The sequence below is a fragment of the Cetorhinus maximus genome, chromosome 9 (assembly GCF_964194155.1).
Source record: "Cetorhinus maximus chromosome 9, sCetMax3.hap1.1, whole genome shotgun sequence".
Classification (NCBI taxonomy): Eukaryota; Metazoa; Chordata; class Chondrichthyes; order Lamniformes; family Cetorhinidae; genus Cetorhinus; species Cetorhinus maximus.
Window position 1 is genome coordinate 7,793,614 of NC_135887.1, and position 24,112 is coordinate 7,817,725.

At 42.6% G+C, this 24,112-nt stretch overlaps 2 protein-coding genes across 2 annotated transcripts in view; one reads left to right on the forward strand and one right to left on the reverse strand.

The window, feature by feature from the left end:
• The window catches only part of LOC144684285 (EF-hand calcium-binding domain-containing protein 5-like), a 207,835-nt gene extending 204,508 nt beyond the window's left edge, over positions 1 to 3,327 (reverse strand). Inside the window, exon 1 of the mRNA XM_078547914.1 lies at positions 3,279 to 3,327. The gene's annotated coding sequence lies outside the window, so the exon portion shown is untranslated. The remainder of the gene's footprint in view (positions 1 to 3,278) is intronic.
• Positions 3,112 to 24,112, forward strand: part of LOC144684343 (protein phosphatase Slingshot homolog 2-like) — a 172,982-nt gene continuing 151,981 nt past the window's right edge. The window contains exon 1 of the mRNA XM_078548004.1: positions 3,112 to 3,384. Within this exon, the coding sequence (XP_078404130.1) occupies positions 3,322 to 3,384 (63 nt within the window). The 5' untranslated portion in view covers positions 3,112 to 3,321. The remainder of the gene's footprint in view (positions 3,385 to 24,112) is intronic.

Genomic DNA, 24,112 nt, shown 5'->3' on the forward strand with positions numbered 1-24,112 from the left:
TACCTTGCTGGAATTCACCAGTGTAGATACTGGGCAAAAGTAGTATTGGATTTGGTTGTAATGATCTCACAGTTGAGTTGTCTATAAACAATTTCCAAACCAAGATATCAATAACAGCCATTTGGATAAGGTACAGCAGGGCATTGGTGCATTTGAGTTGTAACCCAGTATAAGTCACCGCCGTTGGAAGAAATGGGGCAAAGGAAAAAGAAAATGAAAAGATTTGGCAAAAATCCTTAATATACAGTATAAGACTATAAGACATAGGAGCAGAAATTAGGCCATTCGGCCCATTGAGTCTGCTCCGCCATTCAATCATGGCTGATAAGTTTCTCAATCCCATTCTCCCGCCTTCTCCCCGTAACCTTTGATCCCCTTACCAATCAAGAACCTATCTATTTCGGTCTTAAATACACTCAATGACCTGGCCTCCACAGCCTTCTGTGGCAATGAATTCCATAGATTCACCACTCTCTGGCTAAAGAAGTTTCTCCTCAACTCTGTTCTAAAAGGTCTTCCCTTTACTCTGAGGCTGTGCCCTCGGGTCCTAGTCTCTCCTACTAATGGAAACATCTTCCCCATGACCACTCTATTCAGGCCTTTCAGTATTCTGTAAGTTTCAATCAGATCCCCCCTCATCCTTCTAAACTCCATTGAGTATAGACCCAGAGTCCTCAAATGTTCCTCATATGTTAAGCCTTTCATTCCTGGGATCATTCTCGTGAACCTCCTCTGGACCCTCTCCAGGGTCAGCACATCCTTCCTGAAATACGGGGCCCAAAATTGCTCACAATATTCTAAATGTGGTCTGACCAGAGCCTTATAAAGCCTCAGCAGCACATCCCTGCTTTTATATCCTAGTCCTCTCGCAATAAATGCCAACAATGCATTTGCCTTCCTAACTACCGACTCAACCTGCAAGTTAACCTTAAGAGAATCCTGGACGAGGACTCCCAAGTCCCTTTGCACTCCAGATTTCTGAATTCTCTCCCCATTTAGAAAATAGTCTATGCCTCTATTCTTCCTACCAAAGTGCATGACCTCACACTTCCCCACATTGTATTCCATCTGCCACTTCTTTGCCCATTCTCCTAACCTGTCCAAATCCTTCTGCAGCCTCCCCGCCTCCTCAATACTACCTGTCCCTCCACTTATCTTTGTATCATCTGCAAACAGCCAGAATGCCCTCAGTTCGTTCATCTAGATCATTAATGTATAAAGTGAAAAGCTGTGGTCCCGACACTGACCCCTGCGGAACTCCACTAGTCACCGGCCGCCATCCTGGTAAGGACCCCCTTATCCCCACTCTCTGTCTCCTGCCAGACAGCCAATCTTCTATCCATGCTAGTACCTTGCCTCTAACACCATGGGCTCTTATCTTACTGAGCAGCCTCCTGTGCGACATCTTGTCAAAGGCCTTCTGGAAGTCCAAGTAGATAACATCCACTGGCTCTCCTTTGTCTAACCTACTCGTTACCTCCTCAAAGAATTCTAACAGATTTGTCAGGCATGACCTCCCCTTGATGAAACCATGCTGACTTTGCCCTATTTTATCATGCACTTCCAAGTATTCTGAAATCTCATCCTTAATAACGGACTCTAAAATCTTACCAACGACCGAGGTCAGGCTAATCGGCCTGTAATTTCCCGTCTTTTGCCTCACTCCCTTCTTAAACAGGGGGGTTACATTAGTGATTTTCCAGTCCTCTGGGACCCTCCCTGACTCCAGTGATTCCTGAAAGATCACCACTAACGCCTCTACTATCTCTTCAGCCATCTCCTTCAGAACTCTGGAGTGTAATCCATCTGGTCCAGGTGATTTATCCACCTTCAGACCTGTCAGTTTTCCTAGCACCTTCTCTTTGGTAATGGCCACCATACTCACCTCTGCCCCCCGACTCTCTTGAACTTTGGGGATGTTACTCGTGTCTTCCACCATGAAGACTGACGCAAAGTACCTATTCAGTTCCTCCACCATTTCTTTGTTCCCGACTACTACTTCTCCAGGGTCATTTTCCAGCGGCCCAATGTCCACTTTTGCCTCTCTCTTACCCTTTATATATCTAAAAAAAACTCTTGCAATCTTCTTTTATATTACTGGCTAGTTTACCCTCATATTTAATCTTCTCCCTCCTTATTTCTTTTTTAGTTGTCCTCTGTTGGTCTTTGTAGGCTTCCCAAATTCCTGGTTTCCCACTGCTCTTCGCTGCATTGTATGCTTTCTCTTTAGCTTTTATGCTGTCCCTGACTTCTCTTGTCAGCCCTTTAGTATGCTTCTTCTTCTGAGGGATGAATTTTTTGCTGTGTGTCCCAAATTACTCCCAGAAACTCCTGCCATTGCTGTTACACTGTCTTTCCTGCTAGGCTCATCTCCCAGTCAATTCTGGCCAGCTCCTCCCTCATGCCTCCGTAGTTGCCTTTATTCAACAGCAGTAAGGGATAATTATAAATCTCAATGTTTACATTACTCATGCACTTCCTGTAGTGGAGTGCAGTTCAAATGATACTCTTACTTTGCACAGGTGGTTCGTCTTTAGGCATGAGTTTCAGTGGACTATTGAACCATGGGGAATAGCACACTTGAATCCAACTCTGTCTTCAACTAATGTTTATCAGTTTCCGACAGGGATAACGCATAACAACCAAAAGCAATAACCCTGGTTGATTTTCCTTTTCCTAGCCTGGGACACTAAGGCTGACTGAGGTCAGCTGGGTGAGCACCCCAAGGTTTATATCATCAACTTCAACAACTGTTGACGGTGGAGTTGTATTTCATGTGAAACTTGGGCACGAACAGTTATCTTTTACACATTTTTAAATCCCCTCTTTGTTGTGCTCGGCAATAAGTGGCGAACAGGGTTTCGGGGGGGGGGGGGGGGGGGGTGAGAATGAACTGCCTGTCCCTTTCAAAAGGTCTTGCAGAAGTCACCCCCAACATGATCTATACCACAACCTTTCTTCTGTTCCCCGATGGGTGGGCCGTTATGTTTTTGTTTCGCTTCGTTGCCGGTATTCCGCGGTTTTCTGCCTTCCCACCGGCCGGGCGCGCGCGCGATTGATTTGCTCCCCGAAAGGGTTAAAAGTTTTGTTGACAAGGCAAGTCCCCCGCGCGTGCGCAAAGAGCGCGCCGCCGAGGGTTGAGAAAGCGGCAGAGTCGGGCGAGTGGGAAAGCGTCGCGCTCGGAGGGCGTTGGTGTTGCTCGGTTTTGCTGCGTGTCACGGACAGATTTAAACCGGTGTGGTGGTGGGGGCGGAAGAACAAAAGCGAAACCCAGCGACCTCTCGCAGGAGAATGAGATTTGTCGTGCATGGGATTCCATAGATGGCTCTCGTAACGGTCCAGCGGTCTCCGACACCCAGTACCACCTCAAGCCCCTGCGTTTCGGTGAGTGTTTTTTTTCCCCCCCTCCCCCTTACACCCTTACCCTGTCAGCCCGTTGAGCGTCGTCCCCAGAAGGCGCTCGCGGCAGGCGGGCGGCGGCAGTGCGCCTGCGTGGCTCCGCTCCCGGCCGCGCGGCGTGTGGATACGTTGCCGGGGCTGACCGCGCGCACTCGGTTTAAAAATAAACGTTTTAGAATGTTACGAATCGGTTCTCCCCTCCAAAATGGGGAGGGGGAGGGGAATTATTTACCCGCGTTGGTTCTTGTTTTATGTATTCAACCCCCCCCCCCCCCCAATTCGGTGGCTCTTTAGGCGGCAATTTAAACTCTCTCACACTCGAGTTTCTCTACTGTTCCTGGTTGTCAACGGATAGGCCCGACTTTCCTCTACTTACCCTTTTTAATTAAAGTGATTTTATTGTTTTTTTTATTATATATACCACGTAGAGCGGTATCTGCTTGCTAGAACGCACTAAACGCAGTGCAAGTGTTTCAATTTAGGATGTAAACTTCATTTGGCATCAGCAAGTCCTTTTAAAATAAGGACAAAAGGGGAGAGAGCATGTTGTAAAATGCGTTGCCTTGTAACGGGGCAATTAGGAATAACTGTTGACCCCCCCCGGGTACGTCCTGCATCACCGATGCCGTCGTGTTGACAGCGTGGTTGGTGTTGGAAACCGCCGCTGCTGCTGCCAACGCCATTGTGACTAGCGGCGTCCTTAAATCCATTGTCATCTGGGGCAGGTTTGTCCCGAACAGCAACCCGGAAACCCTGGAAACTTGAGCCTTGCTTACCCCTCTGTTGGTTATTTGTTTGATCCTTGTTTGGAAAAAGGGCCGCATTTAATGTTTTTTAGTTTGTGGATCAATCCTAAATCACAGCATCCAAATCTGCTGGTGTCAGTTGATGTAATCAGTTGCAACGCTTGAACTTACTGTGGGGCCACACCATAGGAATAGGTTCATTCTCACACAGCCCATGAAGTGAGCACCTCTTCTAGGGAATATGGATTTGCAGGATTTATCCTCATCGTTTTAACATGTTCCAGAAGAATTGTAATAAAACAGCTTTAAATGTATGTCTGACCGTTGTCACACGATGCTTCCACATATAATTTCTTTTAATATTGCCAAATCACTTCAGTCAATACAACGAATTTAAAATTAAGGCTTTATGCACGTCACTGGACAGAAATGATAAGGTAATATTTCATTATGTCATGATTTCATTTTCTGTCAATGTAGTTATGTCAAATTTCATTCACTATAAAATCTAGAGCACAGTGTACATTTGGCTAAGTACATGTTGAAAATCTTTTAGTTGTAAATGTGGCAGGTGATCTATACACACTGCATTTTAGATTTTTGATCCGCCTATTCCATTTTTACAAATTACTTTACAGTTTTGCTACCAAATGAAACCTCCAATCCAGTGCTTAAGCGTTTGATTATACTGAAGATTTAGATGGATACATAAATAAATAAAGTCCTTGTAAATAGAAACATACAAGTACCGCTGTAGAATTATCATCATATTGGCAACAAGATACTTTATCTATTTACAGTGCAATGCTCGACTAGTGTATAGTAAGTTGGATTATAGGCAACAACATTTTATTGCAATCATACCTAGACTTGTGTTCCTATAAAGAGCAAGCATTTTAATCTGGATAACATTAGTTATTTTGGGTAGAACATAGCTCCATTAAATTTTCCTCCACCCATTTAGTTCCCTGAACTGCTTGCTTGGTTGTTCATTCTGCCAGCAGAACCTTTCCTGTGGCTTACTTAAAGGCACAGAGGATGTTTTGTATGTTTGTGCTTACTTTCCAATGCAAACATGCTGACATGCAAGACTAGTTTAGTGTCTCTTTCGTGGGTTGTTGCTGTAGTTTGATTTTTTTCCCCACTCCTTCCAGTCTTAACGTGTCCTGTATGCTGGAGGAGGGGCAAAATGAAGAATAAAACAAATCCTCTCTCAATCTGTTGCCCTAGGCTTCTAAAGCCAGAGTGGTCTTTTTATGTTTAAATCAGCTTGTAATAGGCCTACTGGGGAACAAAAGCCAAAATATATGCATAGAGTGCGGCTTGGTATCAACCTGGATTAAGCGGAATTAAACATAAAAGTGCCTTAGGTAAAGGATGAGGGCCTACAGTTGAGCACAGCACCAAGGTTGAAAAGAGAAATACAGAAAACAGTGATTAGGTTATACAAAGTTTCAGTTCTGTGCTTAATCAGATCTTGACCAACTCCCCCCACCCCCAAAATATGCTGCTGTCAGCACGTAATTGATTACTTTTCAATCAGAGCAGTCCACATTATCCAAACTTGCCTGTATCTAAAATGTACTGTATTTTTTTCAATAACTTTAAATCTATTTAGGATTGTACTTAAGCATTCTGCATGAGCTCTAACTTGCGTTTTCAATAATGTGAAAACATTTCAAAGGGTTTTCACCAAACTTCAGAAATTTTCTTGCTTGATTCTTTATCAAATTTAAGTTAGGTGTAGATATATGGGTTTATGTACCTATAGCACTAACTTATGAGCAATAATATAATGTTATTTTCATAAGATATTTGGATGGGTAATTTCTTATTTAAAAAGGTAGTAATTCAGCATTGGGGCGCCTCTCCTTGCTAATTTGAGCTACATAGCTTTGGGGAAGGGGGCACGGGGGGAAAGGTCAGTTTGTGAATTAAGGTTGGTCGTTCACTGTATTTTAACACTGTAAATTAGCAGCTATAATTATTAAAGATTTTAAAGGAAGTTACTTGCTGACCATTTTTGTCACAATTACATTACAAGCTTGGTTCCAGAATATTGTTAGCAAATTTACACAAAGGCAAAAAAAAAATCAGGATTTGCATAAAACCGGAAGTAACAGTTTTCAAGGATTAAAATAATAATACGTGCAGAACAACCTTGCATGGACTACGACTGAGCGTTTCATTTTTGATCATCATACTCATTAAAATGTACTGCACTGTTCTATGTACATTTTCGATGATTTCCACAAGTTCTTTTATTAACATTTCTATGGGAGTTGAGTGAGAATTCCATTTTTCCATTCCTTTCTTAAAGGTGATGTATACCTATACATATACCAGTTCTCAAGTAGCCAATTTTTTGTGTTTCCGTCTATACACGGGAGTGTCATTGAGACATCACAATAGAGTCCAAAGCTGACCTTGCTTAATGTCAAAAATTACATGTATGAGTTGCTATCCCTTAATTGTGATCAAAAGTAAAACACTAGAACAACAAAGAACAAAGAAAAGTACAGCACAGGAACAGGCCCTCCAAGCCTGTGCCGATCATATTGCCTGTCAACTAAAACATTTTGCACTTCCGGGGTCCGTATCCCTCTATTCCCAGCTGGATTTTTTTCTTCTCTATTCCAGGGAGACTTGAATGGTTTTGGTTCTGCCATTGACCAGCTGATATTATCTCACAGCATGGATTTATTTACTTTCAAAGTATTGTTTGCATATCTAGCTTCAAAATGCTTATTGACCACAGATCTATGTGATGCAAGGATATGCACACAAACATAGATTAAAATTAAATATACTGCTGATGGCATACTTTTAAGTTTATTTTAGTTGTTTTACAAACGAGTCAGTATTATCAATCACTGACATTTGTTACAACCGGAATAAATGAGGATCTGACTACTGGTGGGATAGTGCATGAAAAGGTTTCAAATGATTAAGGTTTTTTAAAAATACCATTAGCAGCAGTATCCACATCTTGTAAGATAAAATATCTGTGTAGCCTTCCAAGAACTTCAAATGCTGCGCATTCTTGTGATTCGATGGATAAATGCACAAAGAGTCATAGGAAACTAAATGTACAGACCAGGGAGGCCCAGAGTTCAGTCACTGGTTCTGCTGAGATGAGATGAGTACAAGTGTCCATTTAGATTCATGTTTGGGGGCAGAATGAAAAGGAGCCATCTTTGACTTGAAACTTTAACTCCGTTTCCCTCCACATGCTGTCAGACCTCCTGATCATCTCCAGCACTTTGTTTTTATTTTAGGCCTGCAGTGTTTTGCTGGGGCATGGTCTCGTGTTAGTGAAATAAACTTGTAGTGTTTGTTGCCATCCGTGTGAATTTCCTGAGGAAGGGGTCTGGTCTCATCCTTAATGTACATGCTGTTTCACTGTCCGTGGTTAAACCTCACCCCAAGTGCATGTAGTGTAGCTGTGGTAATTTGATTATATTCTGAATGGCTTGGTTTGTTTTGTTTTGGTTTGTGTTTGGTTGGAATGGGGTCAGTTTGGCCTGAGTGAGTGTACAGTGGGGCAGAGGAAGGTTAGCGGAATGTGCAGCTGAGGCCACAATCCAATCAGCCATGATCTTATTGAATGGCAGAGCAGGCTAGAGGGGCCAAATGCCCTACTCCTAATTCGTATGTTTAGCAGGAGGAGGAGGTGCTGGTCCAGTGTTTGTTATGATGCTGTTTTTTTTGTGTGCAGTCAATGAGGAATTTCTGCTTCTTGATGTCTCTGCTTAAAATGATATCACCCATCATTCTTTGAGTTATTTGCCACTGTATTCTGCTGTGATGAATCTGGTCATTTACGTGCTGAGGAGTGGGCTGGAACGTCCTTTTTAAGGACCATTAATCAATACGATTGCAGATTAGAGTATATGTTTTGCTGTGAGTTGTGGAGGTTCTGGATGAATGGACAGAAATATAAAGAAAATGAGCTCATTGGAGTGTGATTTATAGGCGCAATTAAACCAGTCTGATACAGCTCTAAAAGGATTTGTTTATTTGGCAGCAAGCAAAATCCCAGTAAAGAAACTGACAACTTTGTTACATGCAATATATTGTGCATTAATGCTGGTAAAGATGTAGGAAATGAGCACACTCATTACAATGTTGAATATAGGATCTAATGAATTGTTCCAAATATAGATGGATAATATCAGGTAGTGAGAAAAGGTTCTTTAGGGGAGTAACTATTGGAAGCTTAGTGTTTTTTTTTAAAAACTGTTAGGTTTTTATTTATGCATTTTCATTATTCATGATGGAGCCTTACCTGGTCAGCTGTGTACACTTTTATTTCCATGCATGAAATAGCACTTCAGATATGGTCTAAATGCCCTTTGAAAAATTATTAGGAACAAAACTGGATCAGATATTCTGGTAGTGTGCGGGAAGCAATTTGGACCTAATGGCGACTTTACCATTACATCAGCGCGATTGACTGAAATCCTGATTTTGGCAGCAGTACACCAAGATGTACTTGGGCCTTTCTGGGGGAGTAAAGATCCACCTTGAGGCTTTACTGGATCCTATTTTAAGTTGATCCATGAGAATTGGGGAACATTCAACCTCTGAAAGGATCACCCACCCAAACCTGTCTCAAAGTTAAATCAAAGCAGGTAAAGCCATCCAAAGTTAAAATGAAAATTCCATATAATGCTGGTTGGCCAAGGAGTCACTCAGCTGCAAATAATGGCTTGAAACATGGGCAAGTAGTTGGAAGATTTGTACCTGATGACCTTTTATGGCAGAGGTCCTCAAGGCAGAAACAGCGATGAAACTGACCAATTGTATTTTTCTCTGACTGACTAACTGCTAATGCTCCAAACAGGAACTTGCCTGTGCTGGCAGAACTTTCTTTCCACTTAGCGGTTTTCAAAGTTCTAACTCAGCTGCTGTCAGATATCCTGGCCACAATTTGCAATTTTCTATCAACTGCAAGTACGCAAGATAGATAATGAAAAGTAACCACAGTTGTCATTGTTGGCTGGCTTTATTTCCTGATCTGTAAATAGCTTGAAAGTAGTGATTCTTTAAATTGGAAAGAAAACATTTTGAACAAAAATGTTTACGCTTTAAAAGGTAATGGAATACAGTCAAATTTAGGCAAGCACACTCTGCAGTGACAGATTTTGTGTTCTGGATTTTCTGATTGGTCAGTTCTGTTTTGACTTTGCTGGAGTGACTTGGGTAGTTTTTTTATCTTGCCACTCTTTTATGGCTTTCCCTTTGTTGCATTTTCTTTAGTTCCTTATTTCTTGCCTGTTGTCTCTTCTTGAAAATAGAAATATTGTGTCTTGGGCTCTCTGACTCAGATTGGACAGGAGTGCTGCTTAGACTGAGAAGAAACAATAATCATGGCTAAAGTTCACTGAAATGTACCCAGCAGAACAATTTTGTATGTTGTCCATCAAAACACACTGAAACCTTTTTGAAACTGGATAGGATAAATGTTAACAGAAAAGTAGGTTTTTCCTTTTGCATGTGCTCACCTCTGTTTCCTTAGTGTGAAACATTGGCACACTCAGGGTCTGGCTGAATCTCAATTGTGCAGAAGGTCAATCTAAGATGTGATGAACTTCTAATAACAAGAAATAGTTTGCTTCTGGATTGGCTCAATGAGCTAATGGACTCATTGTGTGGTACTGCTCCGTGCAAGTCAGAAAGGTTCCGTCCCTGGTTAATATTGAGCTGACCCCATTTGAGACAGTGGGCATGGGTGCTACAATTCCTTAGTGCCTCGTCCTGAAGAGGAGATGGTCATATGTGATAGTTTAGATATCAATAAATAAAGTTAAAATTTAACTTTAGCCTTTGTTGTGATCTTCGTGGAGACGGATAACTTGTAAGACATGATTTGAACTTCAGCAAAGCTCAGTGCGTCTTCCAAGTGGTGTTCAACATGGAGGAGTACTGATTCATCATTTGAGGGAGGACTGTAGGTATTAATCAGCAGGAGGTTTCCTTGACCTGATGTCATGATGTAATAGATTCCGGAGTCAATGTTGAGGACTTCCAGGGCCACGTGTTCCTCTACCAATGTTCCGCCACCTCTGGTGAGTCCGTTCTGCCAGTGGGGCAGAGCATACCTAGGGATGGTGATGGAGGAGTCTGGCCAAAATGTATGATTCTCTGACTATGATTACCATACAGCTGCTTGACCAGTCTGGGATAGCTCTCCCAATTGTGGTGCATTCCTAGATGCTAGTGAAGAGGACTTGGCAAGTTTGACTTGGCTGACTGTGCCTTTGACATGTCTGATGCCTGGGTTCATGCCCTGGTTCATCTGATTTTATTCTGTTATTTCTTCATTGCAAATATCTCTGCACAGTTAACATAACGCTTCTGAACTTCACAATTCGAGACTGTCTTGGAGGTAAAGGGCATCCATTCCAATGATGCCCAGACAGCTCCTAATTTTGAACAACTGCTAAAACCTCACCAGCTCATTCTGCCATATTGTCTGTACAGGGGAATTTACACAGCCAGTGTGTCACCAGATGAAGCACTGAATGCTAATGATGCTAAGGATTGAGTGGAATAGAGGGAGTAAAGACTGCCTGTGGCTGAGGAACTGGATCCCGAGCTTCGTCTCAAAAAGAATAATTATTTTGGAGCATCGGTCTTGCAGCCTAGGTTATGGTATTCAAACATCTAGAGTGGGGCTTGAACCGACAACTTTGACTCTAGCAAGAGCAGTAATTTTGAGCTAAAGCTGATTTTGACTGGAGAGAGATTGGGTTTGGTTGGCTATTTGTTATCACTAAACGTTGTACCAGCAACCAGTGAACTGTTTTTTTCCCCTGTGCTCACATTACAAGGAGTTTGTAGTATAGCTGGAGTTTGCTAGACACTCGTTGCTCTGGGTGAGTATGAGTTTCAAATTGTAGTGAATACAACTGTACTAATAGTTCCAGGGTGACCTTTTTTCAAAAACAATTTGAACCCTCATTTAACTTGTCTTGTGTAGAGATGTGATACTAATTTTCTTCATTAGTCTTGCAATTGACTATTAATCATTTAGTTAACAAAATAATTAGTGTAAATCCCAGTTTCTTGATTGGCTGTAATGCAGTTAATATTCTTCATCTGCTTGTGACCTGTGTCAATTTTTTCTTAGCTTTTATTTGTGGGTTAAAAATGAGTGTAGTTATTTTTGAGTGGTTTCGGTCCTTGCAGCTTCCAGTGAAATTTTTGTACTGTGCTCGTGAAGGGTGTGCCACTTTGCCCTTCATTCCTGTTTCGAGGAGCTCAAACTCACCAGATTGTATGGGATCAGAATTGAGCACTGTGCCATGAATTAATTTATTTTTTAACAACTGTGCATAGGGGTTTTAAGAATCTTAAATTCCCTTAGGAGTGCATATTTAGAATAGGATCTGTGGACAAGGGGGTAGAAAGAGAGAATTGCTTTTCACAGGATTCAATGTTGTAGGTATGCAATAACTTGTGGCCTTTTTTAAAAAAAAAAGGTCATATTCTGTAAAGTTTTCTGCAGCTAGGACTTTAGTTCTCAGAGGATTGCAGTTGCACCAACATTACAGTAATTTATGATGTAAACTTTATTGAAATAACAGTTGAGAAGAAATATTTGTTTCTGCATACTTCTCATTTTTGAACACAATACTACAGATTTTCCTATTTCTTTCTGGCTCCTCTGCCAGGCGCCAACAACAGCTTGTATTTATAAAGCGCCGTTAAATTAGTAAAATGTTTCCAGTAGCTTGCAAGGCTGCCAGAAACCCACCAGAATCTTCTCTTAGTTGTCATTCTTGAAGAGTGAGTCCAAATAGTGAGCTGGTAGTCTGTTTGACATGGGGAGGGAGATATCACAGCTGAGCCCAAACATGGGAAATTCTTTTGGGGTACTATAGCCAGTTTTTGATGCTGGCAGCACCATGTTGGATGAAATCAGTTGATCTCGTTCAAACTCACCACTAGCTTCCTGATGCACTTGTCTTTGAATCACATCTGGCGTGTTCACTTACTGAGTCGTCAGGGAATCCAGACACGCAGTTTCTATTTTGAAATTGGTTAACCTATGAGTGTATTTTGTTGTTCAGGCAAAATGATGCTCTATTTGGAATTGTATTACCTGCACATTTAAATGATGGGCTTTTTAATATGTTGCTTGCCTCTCCCTGCTTCATTAATCTCCTATGACATTCTGAGCTCTCTGCTGCTCTAATTCTGATTCTTGTGCATCTCCAATATTCATCACTACACAATTGGCAGCTGTGCTTTCAGCTGTCTAGGCCTTAATTTTCAGAAATTCAACCCTAAACCGTTCTGTCTCTCTACCTCTCCCTCTTTCTTTAAAACCTCCTTTTGTCATCTGTCTCAATACCATCTTCTCGGGCTTGGTGCCGAATTTAGTTTGATAAGACTCCTGTGAAATGCTTAAGGGTGTTTTACTGTGTTAAAGGACCTATATAAGTGCAAGTTGATGTTGCAGAATGTAAAAGTGGTTAGGATGATCTCATGTTTTCAGGAAGGGGAAAATAGAGAAGAGCATAACAAGGATTTGATTTATCAGTAAGTTATTGAAGTATCATTTTTTTTGCAAAGCGTGATGTAGAGTTGCACTTTATGAATAAGTCAAGCTGGGATTGGCCAAATATTAGATTTTCTTTTAATTATAAAATCTTGTTGAAGCTTTTCATCTTGCACTCATCAGGACAATTCACAAGAATATAGAGTAAGGGAAAACAAATTTACACTGTATGAGAAGAGTGCTGATTGGTTGGCAAGTGGACTCTGGTAGAGGTGTTGCCATGGAGAATACATCAGTTGATGGTGACTGGCAGTTAACTGCCAAGCATTGTTTGAAATTTAAACCAGGCAGTTTGACTGTGAATGGTCAAGGCATTTCCCTGAGGAATGAACCAGCGAATGGCTGTCACTTATTGTGCCTGTTTCAGTTAAACAAAATGTGTGCACCACTAGGAGTGCCTCCACTCTCTCGGTCAATACCAGGTCTAGTATAGCCTGCTCTCTGGTTGGCTGCAGAATCTGCTGTTCTAAGAAACTATCCCGAAAACATTCTAGGAACTCCTCATCTATGGTCCCTTTGTCCAGCTGATTTTTCCAGTCTATATGTAGATTACATTTCCCTCAATTTTGATCATACGCCTTATCAGGTGCCCAAATGTATACATTTTAAGCAGAGGTCATAAGAACATAGAGCCAAGGGTGAGTAATTGCCAGTTATCCACTGAAACTGGAACATTAAGTTTTTAATGTGGTTCAGTGAAGGAAATCATCCTAATATATTCTGTAAAATTTACTTTTCAATTAATTTTGTGTCCCCTGGTCTTCATTTCTTAGTTCACTTTAAAGTAATCCTTGTTCTTTTATATAAACTGTTAAGTTATATAAGCATTCTATCCAATATAGATAAAAATACACTAAGATAAAAGCAAAAAACTGTGGATGTTGGAAATCCAAAACAAAAACAAAAATACCTGGAAAAACTCAGCAGGTCTGATAGCATCTGTGGAGATAAATACAGTTAACGTTTTGAGTCCGAATGACTCTTCATCAGAACTAAGGAAAAATAGAAAAGGGGTGAAATATAAGCTAGTTTAAGGGGGGGTGGGACAGGTAGAGCTGGATAGAGGGCCAGTGATAGGTGGAGATTGCCAAAAGATGTCATAGACAAAAGGACAAAGGGGTGTTGACGGTGGTGATAATAGCTAAGAGATGTGCTAATGGTGACATTAAGGGTAGAAAACAGGACGAGCAAAGTACAGATAGCCCTAGTGGGAGTGGGGTGGGGGGAAGGGATCGAAATAGGCTAAAAGGTAGAGATATAACAATGGATGGAAATACATTTAAAAATAATGGAAATAGGTGGGAAAAGAAAAATATATATAAATTATTGGAAAAAGGGGGATCGGAAAGGGGGTGGGGATAGAGGAAGGAGCTCATGATCTAAAGTTGTTGAACTTAGTATTCAGTCCGGAAGGCTGTAAAGTGCCTAGTCGGAAGATGAGGTGCTGTTCCTCCAGTTTGCGTTGAGCTTCACTGGAACATTGCGGCAGGCCAAGGATGGACATGTGGGCATGAGAGCAGGGTGGTGTGTTGAAATGGCAAGCGACAGGGAGGCCTGGGTCATGCTTGCAGACAGACCGAAGGTGTTCCGCAAAGCGGTCACCCAATCTGCATTTGGTCTCTCCAGTGTAGAGGAAACCACATTGGGAGCAGCGAATGCAGTAGACTAAATTGAGGGAAGTGCAAGTGAAATGCTGCTTCACTTGAAAGGAGTGTTTAGGCCCTTGGATGATGAGGAGGGGGGGAGCAAAGGGGCAGGTGTTGCACCTTCTGCGGTTGCATGGGAGGGGGTTGAGGTGTAGGGGGTGATGGAGGAGTGGACCAGGATGTCCCGGAGCGAACAATCTCTGCGGAATGCCGCCGGGAGGGTGAAGGGAAGGTGTGTTTGGTGGTGGCATCATGCTGGAGTTGGTGGAAATGGCGGAGGATGATCCTTTGAATGCGGAGGCTGGTGGGGTGATAAGTGAGGACAAGGGGGACCCTATCATGGTTCTGGGAGGGAGAGGAAAGTGTGAGGGTAGATGCGCGGGAGATGGGCTGGACACAGTTGAGCGCCCTGTCAATCACCGTGGGTAGAAAACGTCGATTAAGGAAGAAGGAAGACATGTCAGAGGAACTGTTTTTGAAAGTGGCATCATCAGAACAGATGCGACAGAGGAGAAGGAACTGAGAGAATGGGATGGAGTCCTTACAGGAAGCGGGGTGTGAGGAGCTATAGTCAAGGTATCTGTGGGAGTCAGTAGGCTTGTAATGAATATTGGTGGACAGTCTATCACCAGAAATTGAGACACAGAGGATAAGGAAGGGAAGTGTCAGTGATGAACCGTGTGAAAATGATGGAGGGGTGGAAATTGGAAGCAAAATTAATAAAATTTTCCAGGTCCAGACGAGAGCATGAAGCGGCACCGAATGGTGTGGCCGCTTTATAGAATGAAAATGTCTTGTGTTGCGACAGAAGACCAAGATCCCTTAGAGACTACTGAAAGACCTTGATGCCAAAATTACCAGTTTCCAGCAATTCATTCTAAGACAACAGCGTACCCATGATGTGAAAATCAGCAGCATAGATGGAAACGCCCATGCATTTTGATATACCCAGCACCAAATGTTCAGATCATTCTGCATTTTTTGAATATCCAATTCAGTAGATGGAGAGGAAGATGATTTGTTGTGGAGGGATGATTATGAAACCATAAGTTCCATATCTGATCCAGAACTGGATCTTTGCGATGCTGACATAGCCAAAGTGACTCCAAATGAATTCGATTAACTCTTTTTGCATTATTGCCAAAGGCTATGAATTTGATGGGTTTTTAAAATGTCACGATTTTGGTTCAAGCTATGCTGGTAGAGTTATTTCACTAAATAAAACGTGATGCATTGATGTAATTTTAATTACTGGCGTTGTGTGTTTTTCGCATTTCAAAATGGCAATCAGAAACACTAGCTGTTCACATTCTATACTCAGCGTATAAGTGAACCCTCAAGTTTGTAAGGACTTTTTGATGCTTCAAAGGCCGGCTTGTATGCAACCTGCAGTAATCTGTTTTTCTCAATTCGTTAGAAGTCATCAGTTATAATTAGTGGATTGCATACTGCGCTTTTCGATTAAAATTACTGATAGAATAAAGTTTTATTATGGCTACTAACTGATATGTCTCCCAGTTGATGCGATGCATTGTTTGTTTATTAGTGTAGTGAGTGGTGCATAGTGGCCACTCTGCTCGTCACCTCTTGTTTTCAGCACTTACTGCTGGCTAGCCGTATAACTATTGAGAAAAAAGAGTTCGTAAGCCTCTCCTGCCAGTACATAGGGCCTGATGATGAAGAGGCTATGTAGTGCCTCCCCATGGTGACATATGTAAGCTGGATACCTGGCGGCCCCAGGCTAAACTACAGAGGACTCTGAGGAGGCCTGGCCCTTAGGACGTGAGGTTATGCCCTGGTGCCCATAAACTAGACCCCCAGCTTTGGGTAAATAGGCCCACTGCCTTGTGAGTGTCTTAGGAGAGAAGAAGGCTAACAGAGTAAACCCTGACAGAAAATCAGGCAGCTTTCTGGCAACTCCTGCAGCAGAACTGGTACCAAACAGTACCAGTTTTGTCATTTCCTTTGGATAGTACTAGCAATGCTGAGAGGGGTTCCTGATGCTTGGGTAACTCAGGGTCTCTTTGCTCAGGTCTGCATCCTGGAGAGGACACTCCATCTTTGTTGTTTACGTTGGCACAACATGGGTAGAAACAGTTACCGGTTATAAACTCTCATTTGATTGGCATAGAGCACGAGTGCCAGAGGTTACTTCAAATGGTGGGCGAGATCATCATGTCTAATTGGTTTGCTACCAGTCGCCTCAAGCTGGGCAGCCCCCCAGTCAGTTAGATGCTGTCCTGCCACAACCTGCTTGCTTCAGTGGGTGCTCGGTGCTTAGAGAGTCATCTCTCCACAGGTCAGTTGCTAACCTACGCACCAGGCAAGACAAACTCAACAAAGAAGGCACCAGTCCTTTGCATCACAAGCTGGACCATGCCTTACTGGTGACCAACTGCAGATTGACGCATGCAACACAGCTGTGATTGACAAAGAACTTACAAGGCTCAGTGTGGACATTGCTGTGCTGCAAGAAGCTAGGTTCACTTAAAGTTGATCCCTTAAAGAGAAACACTACGCATTCTTCTGGCAGGGTAAAACTCAGAGGCAACACGAGCATGGAGTGGGTTTCACCATGAAAAGCACTACTCGTGATGATAAGCCCCCTCCTCCATAGGGGAGTTAGAGACTTGATCATCTTTTGCCAACAAATGCAGACCCAGTTAACCTCACATGCACCTATGCGCTGGCACTCACCCCCACCCCAGATGTCAAGGATCTGTGAGGCATTTGATAGTGCTATCAGCAGAATTCCTAGCACCAAGGGACTGTACCTTCTAGGGAACTTCAACATGAGGGACTGACAACACAGTTTGGCCAACATGCATAAGGCACCAGGGAATTGGCAAGATGAACAAAAATGGACAGAGGTTGCTGGAGCTATGCTACCACCATGGACTCTTGTGCCACAAGGTATCCTGGAGACATCCAAGATTACACCACTGACACCAGCTAGAGCTGCTCATTACCAGAAGCACCACCTTCAACAGTGTCCTCATCACCCGTAGCTCTTGCAGCGCTGGCTCTGACATTGACCACTCCCTGGTGTGTAGCAAGATCAGGCTTCAGCCAAGGAAACTATACCACTCCAAGAAGAAAGGTCGTCCTCAGATCAACACTTGCTGTACCACTGACCTAGAAAGGAGTCAGGAGCTCTTCAACATCCTCGATCCAGGGTCTTTTGAACAACAATGCCCAAAGCCAGAATGTGGTATCAAAGAGGGATAATTTGTGCAAGGCCATCTGTAACTCTGGTCTCACTGTGTACAGGAAAGGAGATCTGAGGAATGCTGACTGGTTTAAGGCTTATTGGACTGAAATGGAGCCAGTTAGTTGTGAGGAGAGTTCTCATGAACTACAAGCCAGTCTCCAGCAAACAGAATCTGGATGCTCTCAAATGTCAGTAGACTGCTCGGCACTGAAACAATCAATACTGGTTGAAACTCTATATGCTGTTGCAATGTGTTGCTGAACCTGGGGATGCTAGAGGGATGGATGAAGGAATCAAGAAAACAATAGGTCCAACAGCAACCAAATCAACCCCTTTGAAGACAAGGCAAAGATGATCATCACTGAACCGAGCAAGCAGATGGAAAGTGGATGGAGCACTTTCTCGATCTCAAAGCAATGGAGAACATTGTCACTGAAGAAGTTCTCAGCACTATTCTAGACTTTCCTGTCATGGAGGAGCTGGACAGCAAGCCCACCATAGTAGAGCTCAACAATGTCATTGACCATCTTGCCAATGGTAAAGTCCATGGAAACGATGGCATTTCATTGCAATCATCAAACATGGAAACCCAGCATTGCTGCAGCATCTTCATGAACGCCTGTGTCCCTGCTGGAAGAAAAGATTTGTACCTCAAGGCATGCATGCTGCAAAAATAGCTTGTTCAAAAATAAAAGAGATTGCAGTAACTGTAACAATTATTGAGGCATCTCCTTGTTAAGTGTTGTGGGGAAGGACTTTGCTCACATTGCTCTGACCAAATTGCAGACCTGGCATCATGCATCTACCCTGAGTTAGAATGAGGCTTCAGAGATGGCATGAATTTCTCACTTCAGCGATTACAGGAGAAGTGCCATGAACAGCACAGACCACTTTACATTGCCTTTATAAACCTCACCAAGGCTTTCCATCTTACCAGCAGAGATGGACTCTTGAAACGGCTGTACAAAATGAGCTGCCGGCCTGGACTCCTGGATATCGTTTCTTTCCATGAGAACATGTACGGTTTTGCCTGTTACAATGGTGCATCATCGGAGGCTTTCAGGATCAGCAGTCGGGTAAAGCAGGGCTACATCGTGGCACCAATTCTCTTTGGCATATTTTTCTCTGTGCTACTATTGTATGCTTTTGGTGACTCAAATGAGGATGTCTACCTGCACGCCAGAGTTGATGGCAAGCTGTTCAACTTGGCGAGACTGTGCACCAAGATGAAAGTGTGTAATGTCATAGTGATAGAATCGTTACAGCACAGAAGAAGGCCATTTGACCCATCGTGTCCATGACGGCTCTTCTAAGGAGCAATTCGCATACCACCACTCCCTCGCTTCATCTCTACGTACCTGCACACACCTCCCTTTTAGATATTTAGAAAATGTAGAAAAAATTACAGCACTGAAGAAGGCCACACTACCCATTGCGTCTGCACTGGCTGAAAAATGAGCCACCCAGCCTAATCCTATTTTCCAGCACTTTGTAGTCCTGGAGGTTATGGGACTTCAGGTGCATATCCAGACACCTTATAAATGAGTTGATGGTTTCTACCTCATCTTCCCTTTCAGACCGTGTGTTCCAGACCCTTCCCACCCTGTGGGTGAAAATCATCTCCTCTCTAATTCTCTAGCAATCATTTAGATCTGTGCTGCCTAATTGCTGATCTCTCTGCCAAGGGAAACAACAGATCCTTTTCAACCACTCTATCCAGGCCTCTCACAACCTTGTACACCCCCATTAAATCTCCCCTCAGCCTCCTCTGCTCCAAGGAAAACAACCCCAGCTTATCGAATCTTTCCTCATAGGTGCAATCTTCCAGACCTGGCAACATCCTTGTAAATCACCTCTGTACCCTCTCTAATGCAGTCATATCCTTCCTGTAATGAGGTGACCAGAACTGCACGCAGTACTCAAGTTGGGCCCGAACTAGTGTTTTATATAACTCCAGGATAACATCCCTGCTGTTGAATTCTATGCCTCAGTTAATAAAGGAAAGTATTCAATATGCCTTCTTAACCACCTTATTGAACTGTCCTGCTACCTTCAGGGATCTGTGGACATGCACTCCAAGGCCCACCATTTCCTCTACACTTCTGTGTCCTCTCATTTATTGTGTATTCCTTTGCCTTGTTTGACCTTCTCAGATGCATCACCTTGCACTTCTCCGGGTTCAATTCCATTTGTCATTTTTCTGCTCACCTGACCAATCCATTGATATCTTTCTGCTGTCCACAGCTTCCCTCCTCACTATCAACCTTGCGGCCAATTTTTGTGGCCTCTGAAAACTTTTGATCGTGCCCTCTACATTTTAAGTCCACCACAAAAAGCAAGAGACCTAGCACTGAGCCATGAGTTGCTATTAGCTGATGACACTGTGCTGACATCCCATACTGAAGTTCTCCTATAACAGCTTGTAGATCAATTTCCTGGATCCGTAAGGGGTTTGGACTGACAATCCGCTTCAGGAAGACCAAAGTTATGGGTCAGGGTGCAGAGGCTCCATCTTCCATCAGCATTTGACAACCTCTCTGGAGGTCGTTGATAGCTTCACATACCTTGAATCAACAGCTACCAGCAACCTGTTCCTTGATGCTGAAATCAGCACCAGAATTGCCAAGGCCGCAGCTGTCATGTCAAAGTTGAGTGTGGACTAACAGCGCACTAACCAAAATACAAAGCTGCATGTGTCCCAGGTTTGTGTTCTCAGCACCCACCCCCCTTTACAGCAGTGAGGCATGGACAAGTTAAGCAAGCTAAGAAAAGTGGCTGAACAACTTGCACTCCGTTGGCTCTGATGAGTAGTGGGCATCTCCTGGCAAGACAGAATGCCAAATATGGAAGTACACCAGTGTGCAGGGATCCTCCAGCACACTTGCCCTCTTGAGTCAGCAGTGAATCTGTTGGCTGAGTCATGTGAGCCGAATGGATGATGGTCGCGCCCCCACAGGCGTGTACTATGGCAAGCTTGCTATCGGTACGAGGCCAACAGATCACCCACATCTGCAATACAACGATGTTTGCAGGCAAGACATCCAGTTGACTGGGGCTGGAGAATATGCAGCGGAAGCTCTCGCTGCTGACCAAAATGACGGAGGCAAGCAGTCAGGAAGGGTGTGGAAAAAGCAGAGGGCAAAAGAAGTGACCAGATGCGGAAAAGAGAGCCCGCTGGAAGGGAAAAACCACCTGTCGACCTCAGGGCAAAGCTATTCATCTGTGCCAGCTGTGGAAGGGACCCCTTTTAGTTTGGCTGTTGTACAGCTCCACTGCAGCTCCACTTCAAGCTAAACTCTGTGTACTTCCACCTGCTACAATCTCGGATCCTGTTGTGTTCTGGCTTAGGTTCCCTAACTTCAGTCCTGCTTTCTGCTGAAAATGATGTCCTTTATCATAACATTTGGCTTCAGCAGATTTAAATGTGTTGAATTTCACTAATACCAAATGCATATAATAACTGAATAGCGATCAGAGGTGGGAAGCCATTTAACTTTCTGCATACCCTTTGTGCTGAGGTCAGTTACAGTGCTCATACTGTTGCCCTGATTGATCAGGTGACAACCACAGTAAGAACCAAACCTGGGATCTTTCTATTCGGTGAATCAACACACTTGAGGTATTGAGAGCTTTTGTAATGTTTTCACATGCATCCTTCCACTGTCATAGAATGCCACACCATCTATTTTGACTTACAGCAGCCTAGAAACAAAACACCAGTGGCTTGGGTTTGACCAGTTATTTTTGCATATCCTGTTCTGTCCTCTTGAAAATCTCTGGTTACAAAATGGCCCTAAGAAAATAAGCAAATTTGAAGTTCCAAATATGTTACATTTTTTTAATAGCCACTGGCTGGAATACGTTGTGTAATAAGTCTAAAGTTCTGTGGCATGACAAAGAAAACATGGAAAGTATTTAATAGAAAATGCAGTGCTCCATGCCTTAAAGAAAAAGAGCCTTTAGATTTTTGCAGACAATCAGATATTTCCCCACAGAGAAGATCTGACATGATTCCATAGAGCTTCAGCACACTGGTACTATTATTATAACTAGATTCCAAACTGGATTGGTGCGCTGTCCAATAATCTAATACACAGTTGGTTGAATTCATTAGACCAAGGAACAATCTGTTTACTTTCTTAAAACATGCAAATTGTCAAAACAGATTTGTAGTACAATTACTGTCGTGTGAACAAGAAAACTGATTTGAAACCACCCAGTGCCATTTAAAAGTTCCTAATGCCTATACAAAAGCAAGGACTTGCAGTTGAATCTTCCCTTCTGTGGTGGTTTGAACCCATGCTCTTGAGCATAAAAAGACATGCTACAACTCTGTCCCCTCAAGTGTTTGCAGTTACCTTTTGCTACTGTTTGAATGCACAAGTTATTTACTTATTTATGCCTGTTATACTTTAGTGGCTGTAGTTCCTCCTAGTTTGCATTTATTGTGGTCTTACAAACTGCAGCACAATTTCCTGTCACACCTAAGGCACTTGCATAATCCTAGCCTTTGTACCATACTGTTCAAGCAGATCAGTAACATGCCATTACTGTGTAAATGATATGGATAGAATTGGCTTTCTGTAAAAGAAGCAAAATAATGAACACAAATTATTTGTGTAGATGTTTTGTGTGAATGTAAAGTGTTTTTTGTAATTAAACGACGGTGTACCCTTTTTGTGTAAACAAATATAGCCTAATGTGCAGGTGCCAGATTTTAAATTTGCTTTGTCTTGAGCTTGAATAATCATGAATTTAATTCTCCTACTCCCTTGTTAGTGCTTCCTAGAGGTAGTTCTATGCTTAGTATGATGAAATCAAATGCAGTTGTAAGCCTTTTGGAGGTAATTCAAAATTTGGTTAATGCAATTCTTTTTCAACTTTGAAAGCTTAAAAAATGTTGACCACAAAATAAGTTGCATCAATATTAAAGACTTGATGGTTATTTTGTTTCAAATGAAACATTTTCAATGTGTTGTTGCTCATGAACTTGAACTTAAAAAGGGGTAAGTAGTCAGGTCACCGCCTCCACTTTACTAAATCATGGGAACGGAGGCCAAATATCCTGGAACTTTGATCCAGCGGGAGGGAGAATATGATCCTGGCTGAGGAGGCTATGTTTGAAAACACATTAATCCTTGCTTAAACAATAGCCGCCGTAGTTTATTACAACACTGAAATATGCCAGTTTGTAAATCACATAACATTGAGCAATCCACCCATTGACAGGTTAAAAATCAGCATAAAATAATTTTGAAGGGCAGAAAAACAGAGCCAGAGCACATTTATAAATGACTGTGATTTAATCATTGTTGGGGTGTGAGTGTCGCAGACAAGGCTAGTATTTATCGCCCACCCCTAATTGCTCTTGGGAAAGTTGTTGTGAGCCACCTCCTTCAGCCACTGCAGTCCCTGTGGTGTAGGTATACCCACAATGCTGTCAAATAATGAGTTCCAGGATTTTGACCCAGTGACAATGAAGGAATGGTGATACAGTTCTAAGTCAGAATAGTATGTGGCCTAGAGGGGAACTCGCAAGTGCTGGTCTTCCCATGCATCTGTTGCCCGTTTTTCTCCATAATAGAGGTTGTGGGTTTGGAAAGTGCTGACGAAGAAGCCTAGGCAGGTTGCTGCAGATACATCAAGCAGGCTGCTTTGCCCTTCATGATGTTGGACTTCTTGAGTGTTGATGGAACTGCAATTGTCCAGGCGAGCAGAGAGGATTCCATTGCAATCCTGACACGTGGCTTGTAGATAATGGACAAGTTTTGGGGAGTCATGAGCTAAGTTACTCACCACAGAATTCCCAGCCTCTGACCTGCTCTTGTAACCACAGCATTTATATAGCTGGTCCAGTTAAGTTTCTGGTCAGTGGTAGCCCCCGGAATGTTTACGTAATTTTCCTTAACATCAACTGAGCATCAACTGCAAATACTGTAGACCGGTTTGAATCTGTTTGGTTTGAAACCTGAGTTAGTCCTTGTAATAGTACAACACTGTACAAAAGTTCTGGAAGAATCTCATCCTGTTTAGTTCAAAATGTCACACATGTGTTGGCTTATGGCCAGGCTTAAATTTGCCTCTACAAAGATGAACATTGTAAATGTTTCTATCAACTTCCTATGACACATTGAGTCATGAATGAAATATAAAATTTTTCAGGCTGCCAAATAGTTGGGACTCCACAAAATGAGGTGGTTTTGCATGTTTTATTTTCTCCCTTTTCCTCTTTTGATAATTTTTAATAGGGTACAATTCTATGAGGGGTAGGTAGTGGTTACTATTTGCTATCTCACTCAAATGTCTAATTTCCAAACATGAACCTTGATTAGAGTGACTTATCAACAAACTATTCAAACATGGGGCACATTGCAATCAAAATTACTTGTTTTATCACTGGTGTACACTTCGAGCAGAGATCCCTGGATCATAATCCAATCTAACCCTAGGCATTTAGACCCAAGTACAATGTCCTCACTACCATTCTCACTGAGATCACCCAACTCACCACAGACAACTCTCATCGACCTTTCTGGTCCGT